Here is a 17,184-nt window from a genome sequence, read left to right as displayed (position 1 = left end):
GAGCAAGTCTTTTTTTCTCCGTTCAAGGGCGGGATCCGAAAATAAATTGTAATAGAGAATTCCTCCGTATGTATGCGCGTTTAAACATCGTTCGTACAATCCGCTCGCGTGCCTACGCAATCGCAGCTCTTCGCAACGACAAATACGGTTTATTTTAGCAGCGTCACCTCAGTTATCATAATTGAACCATAGAAATGTAACAATGCATGATCTGTTTAAAAATATATTAATGACTCTCTCTCTCTCTCTCTCTCTCTCTCTCTCTCTCTTTCTATGTCGAGAGCTTAAATATCTTTGTTGGTTATCACCATGTTGCGCAGATAGCTGCGATAACGTGACAAGGTGCGCGTAATTTATGGTGGATGGTAAATAACAGGTATCATTATCTGGGGTCTACATTCAGGTTCAGGTTAACTCACAACATCGGAAAACAGATATATAGGAATGAATTTCGTTAGTGCTATAGTTGTCGTAGAAACGTCGCGGATAATGAAGTATTATACCATCGTATAGATGCGACTGACGACGTCTATATTCGTCATTCCGCGGAGTTTCATTATATTCGCGCTCGGATCGTCATTAATAATTCACGATGAAAGTGATACTTCACTTCTTCAAAATGAAGAAGAAAAGTATGGCGCGTCATGTTATCTCTCTCGTTGTTGGTTATAACTTTATCAGCACTGCTTTTACGCAACAATGCTGCAGCAATTGTCAAGTCATTCGGAAAATTCGCCGCCTTGAATATTGCGAATTTATCGATTCTTTACATAAATAAAAAGACAGAGAGAGAGAGAGAGAGAGAGAGAGAGAGAGAGAGAGAGAGAAGGAAAGCGTTGCAATTATCAAGACACAGCTAATATTGAAATATCACTTTTTCGAGCGATTTTGCGAATTTCTAGGTGCGGGGACAGAATTGGATCGGTAGGAAGTTACGGGTTTCTAAATTCGGCGGGCAATAACGAGAGATGAAGTTTGCGTGCAACGATATTCACAATTTGGACCCGACATCGACAATCTGGACGGGCCAAAGGCGACGGTTGAACCGTCGCTGACGCCGAAATGAGTTTGCATTTAAACAGTCGTCAACCAAAGCGCATCGCCGACGAATTCATCGCTATTAATTTGTCGCGACGTAGCTGTCTCTATAGCGCATTGGCCCTTGCCCGACTTTTAATAGAATTCATGACGAATATCTCTAAGGTGCAATCGATATGCGACCAGTTACGCCAAAATTGGCGCACACCGAGCCGTTGCAACTGAAAATAATACGATGCAATTCGGGCTTCGTTGCGTTGCACAGTCGGTGGAAGAAAGGTCGCGATGTTTTTACACGGAAAAAAATCTCAATTTGTACAAATGAATATCAGATGAATATCATCAGACGAAGATTCGATGATGAGGAACGATATCTTTGTTACCGCGATCGAAAATATCCGTTCGAGCAATCAGAGCTATGTTAAAAATCATTTAAGTTTAATTGCAAACAAATAACTGATGAGCTGAAAGCAGTTATTGAGCATTAATTGATAAAAATGTTAGTTGATCAAAATAATTGGCAAATCAATGAAAATTAATGAGTCGTCATGTACGTAATTATGTATTATAACTTAATCGCTCAGTAAAATTAATTATTCATCAGCATACGAATCAATCAAATCAAACTTACTCAAATCAAATGAATTATTTGATATTAATTTGAATTATTTTAGCCAGCAGAAATTCTTGAATTCTTCAGTCGAAATTCAGCACTGACAGAAACCTCCTAAAGGCATTTTTCTATTCCTTCGACTGAATTATGATATGAAATCGAATGCTAAATATATAATGCTATATAATGCTATATTTTATATATATATATATATATAATATATAATGCTAAATATAATATGCCTTTCTGATTGCTATGCTGAATCAACATTATATGTGATGCAAGAAAATTAGAACTCAACATCAGAAAAGCTTACTTAATGTCCTCCATGCGTCCGGTATAAGAGAGATCTCTATGGTTTTTAATTCTTCCCTAAATTCTTCATTTAAAAAATGAAATTTAGTTGTATTGATAAAGTATTGATAAATTGATTTTTTTTTTCGTGCACTAATTGCATGTTTAGGAAGATGCGCAATATCGTATATTGCGAGCGCTAATCATGATGTTACGTTATCACCGAAAAAGTCGGCCATGTTTTCACACGCTGAATCGCTGTCGCAACGACGCGTCGCGAGATTCCCGCAAATTTTTCACAAGATTCGAATCGAGTCTATACGATTCGCAGCTTCTCGCTCTTTTAACGCAACGAGTAATTATAACGGCGAATAACAAACATTGTGCGACTCTGCCGTCCACGTACGCACGAATATAGACCAACATCCTGCCACCAATTGCGCTTCTGCAACTAAACGCACAAGACAGATATACACACACACACACACACACATAGAGAGAGAGAGAGAGAGAGAGAGAGAGAGAGAGAGAGAGAGAGGGAGAGAGAGAGAGAGAGAGAGAGAGAGAGAGAGAGAGAAAGGTACATATGATGAATTTGACCGACCACAGATATTTGTAGGGTTCCTCGAGTGCTCCAACTGCATGTTCCTTTCTCTCTCTCTCTCTCTCTCTCTCTCTCTCTGTCTCTGTCTCTGTCTCTCTGTCTCTCTGTCTCTCTCTGTCTCTCTGTCTCTCTGTCTCTCTGTCTCTCTCTCTCTCTCTCTCTCTCTCTCTCTCTCTCTCTCTCTCTCTCTCTCTCTCTCTCTCTCTCTCTCTCTCTCTCTCTCTCTCTCTCTCTGTCTCTGTCTCTCTCTCTGTCTCTCTCTCTCTCTCTGTCTCTCTCTCTCTCTCTCTGTCTCTCTGTCTCTCTCTCTCTCTCTCTCTCTCTCTCTCTGTCTCTCTCTCTCTCTCTCTCTCTCTCTCTCTCTCTCTCTCTCTCTCTCTCTCTCTGTCTCTCTCTCTCTGTCTCTCTCTCTGTCTCTCTCTCTGTCTCTGTCTCTGTCTCTGTCTCTCTCTCTGTCTCTGTCTCTGTCTCTGTCTCTGTCTCTCTCTGTCTCTCTCTCTCTGTCTCTCTCTCTCTCTGTCTCTCTCTCTCTCTCTCTCTCTCTCTCTCTCTCTCTCTCTCTCTCTCTCTCTGCCCCTCTCTCTTCCTCTCTCTGCCCCCTCTACTTTTTCTTCACCTCACCCTCTTAGGCGAAACGGCAACCTAAGGTTTCCAAGCAAGCGCTAAGCCTTTGATATTAAGGTTAATCTCCTTGATCTAGTTTTCTACCGGTTTTGTGCTTCAAAGACATTCGGGGCTCTCAATCTCTACGGTTGTATGTATACACATGTTGGAAAGCGGGTTTCGTTCTCGCGAGAAAACGAGACCAACGCGAACGACGCGAGTTAATTATTCTTGATATGCGTACGATCGAAAAGTTCTACTCGATTTCATTCTATTGTATTTGATTGCAAATCATTCTGCGGAAAGATGTGTCGGAAACGATGCAATCCCTCCGCCTCTTGCGGAAACGTCATTACGTAACATTGTCGTACACACAGCGAGGATTTTATAGTAAAGATTTCTATATTCGTACAATGTTATAACACTGAGACACGTATCGAAATTCTAGCTTAATTGATTAGCTTTCCATTTCATATGTCTTATTTATATTTAAAAAATCGGAAATTGTATTAATACCGTATTCCTTAGCAAAATTTCAGAAATAAATTATCGACTATCGGTCTATTGCGCGGTACAAAATCATGTAAATGTGATAAAATTAATCCTTCTCTCCTTCCTTCTTCCTTTTTTTCTTTTTCTAAGACTATAATATTCTTTCCATGTATTACATAACGTGTGACATAAAAGTCGCGTTGATTTGACTCAACGTTAGAACATGATGCCACGAAAAAAGATGATAAAGTTGTCCTTCATCGAAACAATCTCGTCAAAAAAAATACAATAATATGATGCTTGCTGAATAAGCAGGATGCGGAACCTTTAGTAGTTAAAGCTTTTCTATCTCCAGGATTCGTATTATCGTTTCGACAACATACCAACACCCGTGTGAATTTTTGCCCACTATGTTTAACCGTTATGATACATGGCATCGTAAATGTCAAAGCTCGGAACGTGTAATTTACGCATATATTCATGTCCAACTTAAAACTATGTCTAAACTTATGAAGCTCAACAGTCTTTTCTTCTTCCTTGTCTTTTTATGTTCGTCAGTTTTTCAATATAACATTCTCGCTCCATAAGACGATACATGGTTCCATTTGTGCACGCTAGTAAACTTATTGTCGAGACTCGACGTTTATTTACGCTCGCGTATCGCACGTGTGCCGTCAGTAAACCACGGAATAAAATAACCACAGCGCACGTTTTATATTTATCGCCACAACGTCCTTTGAGAAATTAATTGAGGGCATTTTCGCGTCGTCGATACTGCTTCTGTCGATCACACTATGCCCATCACACTATGTATTCATCACACTATGTTGTTCGTATTTCGCGTCTGAGTCACGATTTCTGCGCGAAAAATCATTTTTGCATATATCTTTGCGCCACAAAGGATTTGCACACGCGATAAAATTCTGTTTTATCTATTGGTTATCGTACACGGGGCTATCGTATTCTTGAACCGTATAATAATTTTCGAATAACTTCGAATTTCTTAACACCACAAAACTAACGCGAATTACCTTCACCAGGGCGATCGAAGCGACAGATGTTTTTGAAAAAAATACATTAAGCACAAAGGCAAAAAGTTTTATTTATTTATTTTTGTCCTATTCAACGTCCATTAAAAATGTAAAATACATCCTTATATTGCATGTTGCAGTAATTTTTTGAAGGAATTATAAACCGACGGTTTCGACCGCTTCGATAATTTTAATGTTGATCTAAGCTAAAAGGACTGATAATAGTGAAAGAATCTCGCCCTCTTTGTCCTTTATTTCGGTACTTATTTACAAGATCAAAAGTAGCACGCAAAGATAACATGCATATTACTTTTGATCTAAGTAAGAGCATCCTTCGGAAAAAATTCTATGTGTAATCATATTCGGTGAGAGATAATTAATGAAAATAGTCCGACTCATATAAACAGTACCCCGACAGTCGAAAGGTTAATGCCAGGGTTAAGATGCACGGGAAGGATGTCGCATATGTGATTTATCAGTGGCACCGCGACCAGACACATCCGGACCGACTTTAAACAGAAATGTTTTCCCGTAATAAACCACCTTCTCTCCTCCTCCTCCTTCTCCCCGCTCCTCCTCTTCTTCCTCCTTCTACTCCTCCTGCTCCTCCTCCTCCTCCTCCTCCTCTCTCTCTCTCTCTCTCTCTCTCTCTCTCTCTCTCTCTCTCTCTCTCTCTCTCTCTCTCTCTCTCTCTCTCTCTCTCTCTCTCTCTCCCTTCCTCCTTCTTTTCCATTTTAGCTGCGGTATCACGTGGCCCCGACTCCGCGATACCGTGGCCGAATAACTGCCTTGAAAAGAGAGAAAGCTCTCGTTCCTCCATTTCACTATTAATATCGTTTCGTGCAGTAGCTCTGTTCGCCTTGTCCGCTCGATCTTTACAACGCGAGCGACGACGACACTTACGTCCGTCGTTTAACGTTCGATTTCGGATTCATTCGTTCATTTGTTCGATTTTGAGACTGGCATGAGAAGGGAACGAACCAGCTAATGTCGGCTTTAAATGTTTCGTTTCCTGAAAATTGTTCGACTGACAAATTTGCGGAGAGAAAAGATAGATCAAATTAACATGATGATCAACAAACCAAATGCATTTTAGTTAGAGAAAACAGAATTTCTGACTTTTAGAATCGAATTGGTTCTGAAGGAACCAGAAATTCTGTTTCACTCAATTGAATTGATTGATATTTGATTGAATTTGTTTATTGTGTCACGGTAATTCAACCAAACATTTCTCTCCGTGCGAAGAAAAAGATTCTAGCACGCTGTTCCTTATACACATATGCATGTGCATAAATTTTCGCAAAATATACGCATATATATCGACAGCTGTGACAAGAAGGTGTACGGCATATCGAAAGGTATCGTTTCTTTCTAGAATATCAACTTACCCCGGTTATCAAACGGAAAAAACGCAATTATGTAATAACGTATACGTGTCGCGATGTACTGCGACATGTGATTGCCGTGTTTTTTGTAATCGCTCGATATCGTTCAGAGGATTGTTATTCCGCGCTATCGCACAGTGCGATAACAGTGTTTTGCAAGCGAAAGGTCGAAACCGATAATTTATGGACTTTATTGTTGGATAATAAATCGCGAAAGGGAGACGGAGACTGAAAAAAAGGGAGTACAACGAACCGTCGGCGTCGCTTTTGCGGAGGCTAGCCTTGCACATTGCATTTATCGCCGAGTATCAAGAGGCATTAATAAGCACACCCGCGACTGTTAAACAGACGATTCGCAATTGTGTTCCGTTCGGAGCCAATGTTGCATTATTGCATCATGCTTGCGCTCGAGTCTCTCGATCGTGCCTTTTTTTAATTGCATCGAGCGCTACGTAATATTCATGGCGGTGTTCGCCTGTTAATTATGAAATACGTATTAACGGAATTCCTATCTCAGACTGATGCAAAAAGTCCGACGTGTCAGCCATGCAGAATCGGGAACGAAGTTATCCGGTTTCGAAATGCTGATAATTCCTACAGATTAAATCAACTCGTCTTGTCATTCTCGCATTTTGCTCACGAATTATTCGTACGAGAATTTCACATGGAATTTCCGTGTGAGAAGAAGAAACAGAAATTGATGCCATTAAATATATTATATTCGTTTTCCGCGACGTCTCTTCCAATGTTGCTCTAATAAGAAAATATCTAATAATATCTACAGAATACTAATATCTACAGAAGGTTATTATCATTAACATTATAGTAACGCCTATTACAAAAATGGTTCTTCTCATTATGACTCTTTCACTTTCATGTGGTTACATAATCGATCGGAAAGTATGAAATATTTTGTTCTTACTATATTTCCATTTCAGATTCTACCCAACTCGATAATTCTCCTTCAATCGTCATTTTGAAGAACAAAAGAAAAGAAATAGAGAAAAAACGGATCTATCACGTAAAAAATCTGATATTTCTTGGTTTTTTTTTTGTTTTATATAAAAGCCAATGTTTGTTAACACATTTTTTCTTCATGGACGACGGCTTGAAAGGGGATCCATTATTCGGATACAGACATGACGCTATGCTGCATTTTACTGTCTAATTCACGTCAATTGCAGTGTGCAACGACGACACATAGCGAAAGACGATATGAAGCCAGCCTGACATGACGCAAATCCGTGGTCGATGTCGCGCGAGGCTTCTCGGAGTCGTGTTGCCCATCCGATTAATCGAACGCCTCCGTCTCGTCTGGTCCCGTTGTCTAATTTCAATTTCTGATCGCTTAGCCTCGGTTAACGATCACTTAACGTCTCACTCGATCTCGTTACAAGTCCCTATTATTTATCATAATTATGCAATCCGTGATCGCGTTATCCCCAAAGATGGCCGAGCAAGAATGGCGTTGATGATCGGCCATTTTATCGGACCGGCACTTCTTATCGTAATGTACATCGTACTTCGAACTGTACTTTTTACCGACGAGTCGGAAAATTATCTGCCTGTATGCGCCTGTATGCGCGGGCGGGTGCTACATCATGTCGCGTCTCGTCGGGCCTCGTGGTTGAGATTCTGAATGCGACTGTGTCGGATAACTTGTGCGGATAACCCGCGATAAAGAAGATGACGGAGACTGGTGGCGTATGAACGTAAAGTTTGTGTACATTATGCGTTATTCTGCGGTGAAAAAGAAGCACGACGCCATCGGACGAACAGTCGTCGCTCTCGGCAAGGAGAAAATCAGAGATCCTCATATCTCCAGAGGTTCTGGAGCCGCACTATATTGCGTTTTCGATCAGTGACGATTAGCAATAAATAAACGCGCATCTGCATCGCAACGCCGCATCACGCGTTATTGGCCAATATCTTCGAAACAGGTAAACTTTGTCGCGTGTGAAACATATATTATATATTAGATCACATTTCGACGTGTCGAGCGTCTTTCCGACATTCTGCAGGACGGCGTTCTGATCTGTATCGATCGGTTGCCATTAATTGCGCGTCGTTTCGTTTCGCTCTCGTTCGCGTTTAATGTCGCCTTCCAAGAAGGATGAAGAATCATTTCAATCCCAGTTAATTTTAATTGACGTTTATGGGAACAACGGCCCTTACGGAGAAGACGCAACGCTTCTCTAATCCCTATACCTAATAACGATGTGTTGAGTGTCTCGCATAGTATTTGTGAGCGAGATCGAGATATGTATTTCCACTTGCCCAGAATTCTGTGTGTGAGGAATTATTCAAGTTATATACACAACACTATTTAAACTCCGACGAATTGCGATGCCCAGAATTCTGTGTGTGAGGAATTATTCCAGTTATATACACAACACTATTTAAGCTCCGACGAATTGCGATGACTCATACGTGCCGGACGCGAAAAAGAGGGAATTTCTTCAGTTCAACTGTTTTTAAACTACTTCTTTAAATATTTCTTTTACACTCTCACACACTCGAGCATCGAATTGAGGGGTCTTTTAAATTATGAGCTCATTAACTACTTACTTGGCATTGTTTATTAAAACTATGAGACTGCAAAACTGTAATTGTTAATTATTATGATGTTATTACATAAATTTGTAAGCTTCGCATTCTAACGAGACGAAGATAACAATTCATAAATTAGAATGCGCATCTAATCGGGAGGTATTTGTTTGTGTGTATGTTTATACACTCGAAAGCTGAATGTTAGTAGTATTTTTCTTCCGATGAGTTTTGCAACGCATTCGGTATTAAGTAGAAGAACCTAGTTATTGAAAATTGAAAATTGCTGGAAGACAAATTCTTCCATTACATACAAGGTGTAATTTAAATTAGATTGATGTATTTAGATGCATTCCGTGTTGTTTCCGAAATTATTCAACTAGATGTATTTTATATGTAGAGGAGACCGGGGCTGGTTGATACAGTTTTTTTAATGAATTTTTTAAGCGTAAGTAACAAATGGGATATAAGCGGGATGAGAATTTTTTAATAACTATATGCTTATACAACACAAATTATTTTTCGATTGAATATTTCTATTAACTTTGTTGCATCAAGAAAGATATAAGGCGACAACATTTGTAACAACAAACCTTATATATGAAGTCAGTTGTTACAAATCTCCATATTCCAAAGAATATATTTAATGATTATAAATAAATGAAAAATGTGCATAACATAACTAATAATATTTTGCAGATAAAATATGTATTTATGATTAGCATTAATGTGATGTAAACATAAATATATTTATCAATGATATAAACATGAAAGCATATTTGTCAATTATTTTAACTGCATTAGTGAACTAGTGCACTTATTGAACTAATGCACTTACTGAACTAGTGCAGTAAGTTATAGTAAACAGCTGACAGCCGTAATAACAAACCCCGTAACAATCAGTTCCGGCTTACCATATTTATATATTTTGGTTATTGTATAAACAAAAGTATATTTCAAGCCGTCAATATAACTAAAAATTATTACTTTTAAAATAAAGATTCTAAATAAACTGTTGCAATCATAATATAATGACCAGATTTATTAATATAACATAATATATATGTCTGATTTATTTTACTTTTGACTATCAAAAATTAGAAATGTTTTTTATTTCTGAAAATGACACTAGTTAGCTTGAAATAACTTATTACAACCTGACCGCAATGTTTTTGCAGAATTACTATATTTTTATGCAATTTTACCGTTTGTCATTTTGTAATAATTTTAAATGTATCAACGTGTCTCAACAGTATCAACCATCCCCGGTCTCCCCTATTTTGTTTGGTTCGAACTATATATCTCTGTTTCAATTTAATATACCGTTCATACAAAAGAAAAAAGAAAATGAAAAGAAAAGAAGGATAAATTAAGTATCACTAATGCATGTAAATGTAAAGACTAATTTACGATGAAAGAAATAGCAGCAACAATGTAGATAGCAAGAAACTAATAATAGAATATATATATATATATATATATATATATATATTATATATATATACAGTGTGTTCTAAAAAGATTTAAGGAGATATTCCTCATACCTGAAGGATGAAACAATGTTACATAGACATAGGTGCAGAAATGCTTATTTCAGAAGTTATGTTGAAAATACTGTTAGCTGTATTACTTACACAAGGAAAAATTTAGGATTAATTATTGTAGACGACAATCGTTTAATTAGGCTTATTTACATTTGGTTTTAATGTAACCTTGAGTTAGTTACAATAAATGTTGAAAATGTTCGCCATTCACCTGAATACAAGCAGTGACACGTCGACGCATTGATTCACGGACACGTTCAAAAATGCCTGGCGTACAACGGATTATCTCGCAACCTACAGTGATACGGTCACGGAGATCTTGAATATCACGCATTGTTGTAGCATGTACGATTGCCTTTAAATGTCCCCACAAATAAAAGTCTATCAGATTGAGATCCGGGGAACATGGAGACCAGAAAGTAGGTCCACCTCTTCCTATCCATCGATCACCGTAAGTTTCTAATTGGTATTTACGAATAAGGCACAGTTTACCCGAGATGGGCATTTTTTAACATGACCGTGAATCAATGCGTCGACGTGTCATTGCTTGTATTCAGGCGAATGGCGAACATTTTTAACATTTATTGTAACTAACTCAACATTAAAACCAAAACCAAATGTAAACAAGCTTAATTAAACGATTGTCGTCTACAATAATTAATTCTAAATTTCTCCTTGTGTAAATAATATAGCTAACAGTATTTTCAACATAACTCCTGAAATAAGCATTTCCGCACATACGTCCATATAACATTTTTTCATCCTTCAGGCGCGAGGAATATCTCCTTAAATTTTTTACATATCTTTTCGAATACCCTGTATACACACACACACACACATATATATAATATAAAATATTAATAAAAGAAATATTTTTAACAAAACCATATTCTCTCTCTCTCTCTCTCTCTCTCTCTCTCTCTCTCTCTCTCTCTCTGTCTCTCTCTTTCTCTCCTCAGAAAATAATTTACTGAATGTATCTAACTAATATGCTTTTAACAAGGCGGAATATACAAATATTAACGACAAATAAAAAATATATTCCGTTAGAAACATTCGGTAAATTATTTCTTAGAGAATATAATTTTGCTAAAAACATTTCTGTTATTAGTTTTTCGCTATTCATATTGTTCCTACTATCTTTTCCCGGTCTTGAGCAAATAACTAGTCACTGCTATTAATATTGCTGTCGAGTGACAGATTGCGAAAATAATTTTATTCACTATATTTATGACAGTTATCAACATATTACCAAAATTATTAACTTTAGTCAATAGTATTTGTTTTCCACAAAATGTTAAAAATTAATGTTGTTAACATTTCTTTTCCAAAAATAAACAATTAAGAAGTAACAATTAATAAAGAAATTAGTTACTAGCAAATATGATTAATTTGTTTTAATAATTTGTTACAAATAATTTAACGATTTTAAATCGTTTAGTCTACGATCTGTTGATAACACTGCTACAAACACACATTTGTATGTACGCATGTCATTAATTCGAGGCTACGTAATTTATAGCCGGCGAGGCGCGCCTTGGAGAGTACCCCGTGTTACGCTACTTATTCGTTAATTTAACAATCTCCACGTCATAATATCAATATTGCGCGTTATTTTACAATACTTAATCTCCCGTTAACATTCAAACTATCGAAATATATGATACCTGGGATGTTTATGATAAATGACAAAGTTATGGTAAACGACTCGGCGTCTCGATAGTCAATTGGCATCGCGGAAAACAGACCACAATGGACAAAGCATGTATAAAACTTATGTCTTTTGTTGAAGTAGAAAGACGTATGTGGAAAATAACGGTCGAAGAATATCGTTCGGGAATAACACACTCATGTTCTCCCTGTGAGACACGAAATTATATACAAATAGCGTTAAAGTTTACATGCGATCAAAGTCGCGGTGGATAAATATTAAAACGATATGGAGCGTAAGTGGCGTAACGCAATCAACTACTACGCGTTTACTGTCTCTCTTAATCGTGATTTACTTTCGAAGTTTGCTACAAGTGCGTAGATTGCAACTCCTTGCACGATGTATGATTTAACCAGTGAGACATAGTCAATATTCTCGCGTTTCACACGAAATCCCCTCTTACCAGGAAGAAGGAAAAGAAGGAAAGAGAAAGAGTTATAAGCAAGCCGTGCGACACTGCACGGTTTGCGATGATTTATTTAAATGATTGGATCTCTTGGCTCTCTGTACACGTCAAACTATTCGCGTGCTGCGTATCGACGAGACGTGCCAGAACTTTATTACTGCTGTTGCTGCAAAATTGTATCGCGAGTAGAATCCGCCCACGCTAATTCCTCAACTCTCTTCAGTCAGCAATAATGATGTACACGTTTTCAACTACAAAACTCCTGGAATTTCCAAGCGTGCCAAATCTGAATTCATTTGCACATCAGAAGCACATATTATAATACATCACTTCTTCATCTCAACCGGAATTTCTCTGATTCGTCTCCGATTCCTTACTGGGTGGATGGGTCGAATCTCAAAAATCATGCGTTTTTAATCCGTTTTATGATTATATTGGGCTGCACAATAAGTAATTTCAAATTCCTCATATTTTTCAAGCAAAATGAAACGATAACATCTTTATATCGTATTATTATTCAATGAGTGTATACGAAGCATGACAGGACTCATCATATAGATGAAATTGTTTCATAAAATTTTATCTCGAGAAATTTGAAATTATTTGATATGTAACCTCATACATTTCACATCGATTTAACCCTTTAACGCCTACTGGTAACTATAGTTACCAGAAATGCATTTAAGAATCCATAACTTAGTCAAAAAAGGAGATATTTTCGTCTTCTTTGCATCACTGTAAAAGTGAATTCTTTTTCTAAAAAATGGTATATAGATTGTATGTAGATTCGAAGAGAATCTGTTTTTAGGTCAGTTTTAATGATAATATGTTTTGTCAAATTCCAAATAGCCATTGTTATTGACATCTAGAAGTGCACTATAAATGAATAGATTGGTATCTGTTATAATTTTATACATTTGGAAGCTTTCTCAGATACAAAATGTGAAATTAAACGAATACAGAAATTCAAAATGGCGAATCCAATATGGTGGACACGAAAATCAAGAAAACAAGTTATTTTCGTGAAACCTGGTGATCTACAATTTTTTATGTGGCGAAAAATGAAGAGACGATTGACTATCTAAATGGTGATCTATAAGATATTCTTCTGAAATAGTAAGATTGACGCTCTGAATGATAAACTTCACTCACAAATATAATAAAACTTCAGCTCAAAAATGTCAAGTTGACTATCAGAGTTATGTTGTATAGATTACCCTTCATTTTTCTCTGTATAGGTTGCTCATTTCGTATATGCTTTTAGGATCCAAGTCATATTTATCAATAAACAAAAAACGAGCGATAAAAAAATCAAACTAACGAAATCAACAAACGAAAAGCGGAAACTTCATGTACTCATTTATTCAGAAGGTAGTTTTTCGTAGATATAAAATTCTGATATTGTTTTTGTTATCACTACTTATAGTCTCAGTTCAAAAAAACTCAAATTTTATTCTTAAAACACTTATAAAAAAGTCGGATGTTAAAGGGTTAAAGAAGAGAAAAAATTCACTGACACATAAATATACTTTTCAAATCTCCTAATGATAAAAAGGAGTTAAATCTTCGAGGTCGGTCGTGAATCTAATTCAGCGATCATGAGAACGTTAATTAATCGCTACCGTTTGTTTTATCGCGTTTAGTTGCAAGGTTGAAAAGTCGAAAAGCGAGAATATAGCTTTATAACTTTTAGAAGAATAATACTCCTTTTTACCGAGATAGTCAAACTCTTTGTGCATTCGTACTCGAATGCGAATCCGCGAGCCTGAAAATGTCCCTTTTTGGCTTTTGAGCCAAACTCGTTTTTAAGATCCAGAAATTCCGTTTCCTTCAATCAAAACGCGTGTGGTTCGCACGTCGTCACATCAACCAATCATTTTTTCCGAGCCATATTGATAGAGCTTATCGGTAGCTCTTTGCTTTTCGGCCAGCCGCTGCTTCTTCAGATTCGATGCAATGAACAAAGGTGCTCGCAGGTGTATCGAGACATGCACACACGTGTGAGGCTCGATGTCAGATTGCCGAGTTAGGGCGAATGCGGTATAGGAAGAGACGGGCAACGAGCGGACGTATCGAGCGGTACTACCGCCGCCGCCGCCGCCGCCACCGCCGCCGCCGCTGCCGCCGCTGCCGCCGCTGCCGGTAGTGGCGTTGGCGGCAGTGACGACGGCGTGGAAAGAGGAGAAACTCTGCGGATTGGAGGCGGCGTTCCACCAGTGTTGGACAGAGACACGGTTCGTTCACGTCGTCTTGTCTTTCGTGTCGTGTCGCGACGACCGCGTGCTCACCTTCTTTCGCAGACGAGGGAAAGAACGTTTCTCTTTCTTCGTCGCACATTCCGAATTTTCAAGAATTTGCGCGGTGTCGCGTTACTGGAACAATATCGATCGATTGATCGATCGAGAGAGAGAGAGAGAGAGAGAGAGAGAGAGAGAGAGAGAGAGAGAGAGAGAGAGAGAGAGAGAGAGAGAGCATTAACCCCCGACGACCTCGGCGGAAATCCTGACGGATTGGCGCGAACCGGCAGTTTCGAGATGTTGCGTTGATTTTAATCGAATTTGGATTTTCAAGATGGAACTTGGCTTCGTTTAGTGTCCGAATCGAGTGAGTTGTTCGGAAGGACGGAATGCAGCGATTTGAAGGCTTTTGAGTGTTGTCGGAGGGAGGGAGGGTACAGAGATATTCACGATTTTCAATCAATATCCTGTGAACAGATTTCGCGGAAGCTGCGATGGATAAAAAACGTGACGTAAATCGAACGACTACTCGAGATTGTGGGGGTAAAGCGAGGACTTAAATATCCTTATGTCACTTAAGTAGTCACCCTTAGAGATGATCCTGCGAATTATCTCTCGAGAGTTGGTCAGGATTAGTTAAGTAGATCGTAAATAGAACGAGGTATTATCGGAGGACGGATACGCGCATGCCTCGAGGAACGAGGTGCGCTAAAACTGTAAGGAAAATCCGCACAGCTCTTCGTCGGATGCTCCCGTGAAGTCATTAGCAGGTATCGCGCTGTTGTATATCAAGATAAGAAAATTTCTATGCGCCGAAACGTCATTCACAAGATAAGAAAGATCTCGCTTGCGATGCAGCAACCGAAATTATTCTCGCAGTTGTTCTATCTATTTCATCCTAATAATCGCACCCCCGAAGTATCTCGGCCGATTGATAGCGACTGACAGAGAAAAGCCCAACCAACTATACTGTAAAATATTGATACCTGTCGCGACTAAACCGACGAATCAATGTATGAATGCACTAAAGTCGGAAACGAAGAATAGGGTATTGACTATGAAGTATCTCGGAATGTCGAACCAATATTGCCGGTATCAGAATATTGATGCTGCTTATTTTTGATACAGCGATCGGTTTGACATCCGATCAGTTTCTAATCAGTGAGAACAGAATCTGTTAATGACGATGACTCTCTCGAGTTTTAACTAACGTTTATCGAAGAAAGAGAGAGAGAGAGGGAGAGGGAGAGGGAGAGAGAGAGAGAGAGAGAGAGAGAGAGGGAGAGAGAGAGAGAGAGGATGGCTAGGAAGAGAGAAAGAGAAGAGAATCAATAAAGTGCACAGGCTTCGTGCCTTCTTGTCGTTAGTACGCATCGGCGAGTGCTTTGCCCTTTCCTGGTTGTTGGCCTGGCAACCGCGTGGCGTTACCTTAAGGGCGCGACGCACACCCATACCCTCGCACCCCTCGGCGACGGCGGCAACGACGGCGGCGCAGTTCTTCGTCTCGTTCATCGGCTTCGAGAAATAGCCGAGTCGATTCGTAAAGAACAGGCATTCCAGAAAGAACCGGAGAGTCAGCTGATCGAGATCCTTCGAATCAGCCGTTCCGCTAAGATTTCCAGCGAAGTCATTGATCCTGGCGATCCTGGCTATCCGGATTTTCAAGTCCGAATCGTCGACTGAGATATCACCAATTCCAAGCCTCTGGTATAAATTATAGGAAATTGAATTTAATCTATCCAAATAATAACAAATCTCGACACGTTGTTGGGAACAAGAAAGTGCCTTCGAGAGCGAGACTCCCGGAGACGTCCGGTCCACGGTGAATCGCGTTAGGATTTTTATTATCGCGGGAAGACGGAAGTCCGGTACGCCGGGAATTTCAAGAAGTGCATGGGAAAGGTGCACAATCCTCCCAGGGAACCTATAATGCTTTGCTTCGTGCAAGGGATCTACGCGAGGGACGACTCGTCCAAGTTACGACGGAGCAAAAGGTAAATGAAAGTAACACATCTGGGCGCGCGTACGCACACATACGCACGCACGCACGCACGTACGCACGCATACGCATACAAATTCTCTCTGTGTGTGTGTGTGTGTCTTTCTTTCTCTCTCCCTTCTCCTCCTTCTCCTCCTCCTCCTCCTCCTCCTCCTCCTCCCTCTCTCTCTTTCGATGCAAGTGTAAGATTGATCTACAAGTCTTTTGCTCTAGCTGCTAAAATCTCGTAATTCTCTTCCGACTCGAAATAGTTTGAATCCTTCGCGCATTGAAGTAACGAATCTCACTCGCGAGTGGCTCTCTCGCTGAAGCAAATAAAACAATGAGCAATATTTATTACGAGCGAGTTAATGTAGCGAAATTTCGGCGCGGTATTCTTACACTATATATTATCAGTAACCACTTTCCATCTTGTTTTTTTTCAGTATCTTTCAGATCTCTTTCTTCTAAAAAATCATTGCGTCACTATAATCGACTTTTATCGAGTAAAGAAGAAACTTTTCTCCTATATGTAATTCTTCACGAACAGCAAATAAATGATTATTTTGCTAAATAATTTTTGAAATTTAATTGTGACAAAAGAATTGTCGTTTAGTGGTTTTAATATTCAGATTTAGATTTGTTATATCTTGCTTTTTCGGAATTTCGTATCACACCAGAGAAGAATGCGTATCTTACAA

General features: G+C 38.8%; 1 protein-coding gene across 4 annotated transcripts in view; it reads left to right on the top strand.

The window, feature by feature from the left end:
* The window catches only part of LOC105186743 (GRAM domain-containing protein 2B), a 57,473-nt gene that overhangs the window by 16,723 nt on the left and 23,566 nt on the right, over positions 1-17,184 (top strand). The window contains exon 1 of one of the 4 annotated variants that reach the window (XM_019842580.2): positions 15,785-16,499. The exons of the other annotated variants lie outside the window; for them this stretch is intronic. Within the exon in view, the coding sequence (XP_019698139.1) occupies positions 16,399-16,499 (101 nt within the window). The 5' untranslated portion in view covers positions 15,785-16,398. Of the gene's footprint in view, positions 1-15,784; positions 16,500-17,184 lie in introns of those variants that run through there. 4 annotated transcript variants of the gene reach the window in all.

The sequence above is a fragment of the Harpegnathos saltator genome, unplaced genomic scaffold (genome assembly GCF_003227715.2).
Source record: "Harpegnathos saltator strain DR-91 unplaced genomic scaffold, Hsal_v8.6 scaffold80, whole genome shotgun sequence".
In the NCBI taxonomy this organism is placed as follows: Eukaryota; Metazoa; Arthropoda; class Insecta; order Hymenoptera; family Formicidae; genus Harpegnathos; species Harpegnathos saltator.
The sequence above is the reverse complement of the archived record's forward strand: the minus strand, read 5'-3'. Positions and strand labels throughout refer to the sequence as shown.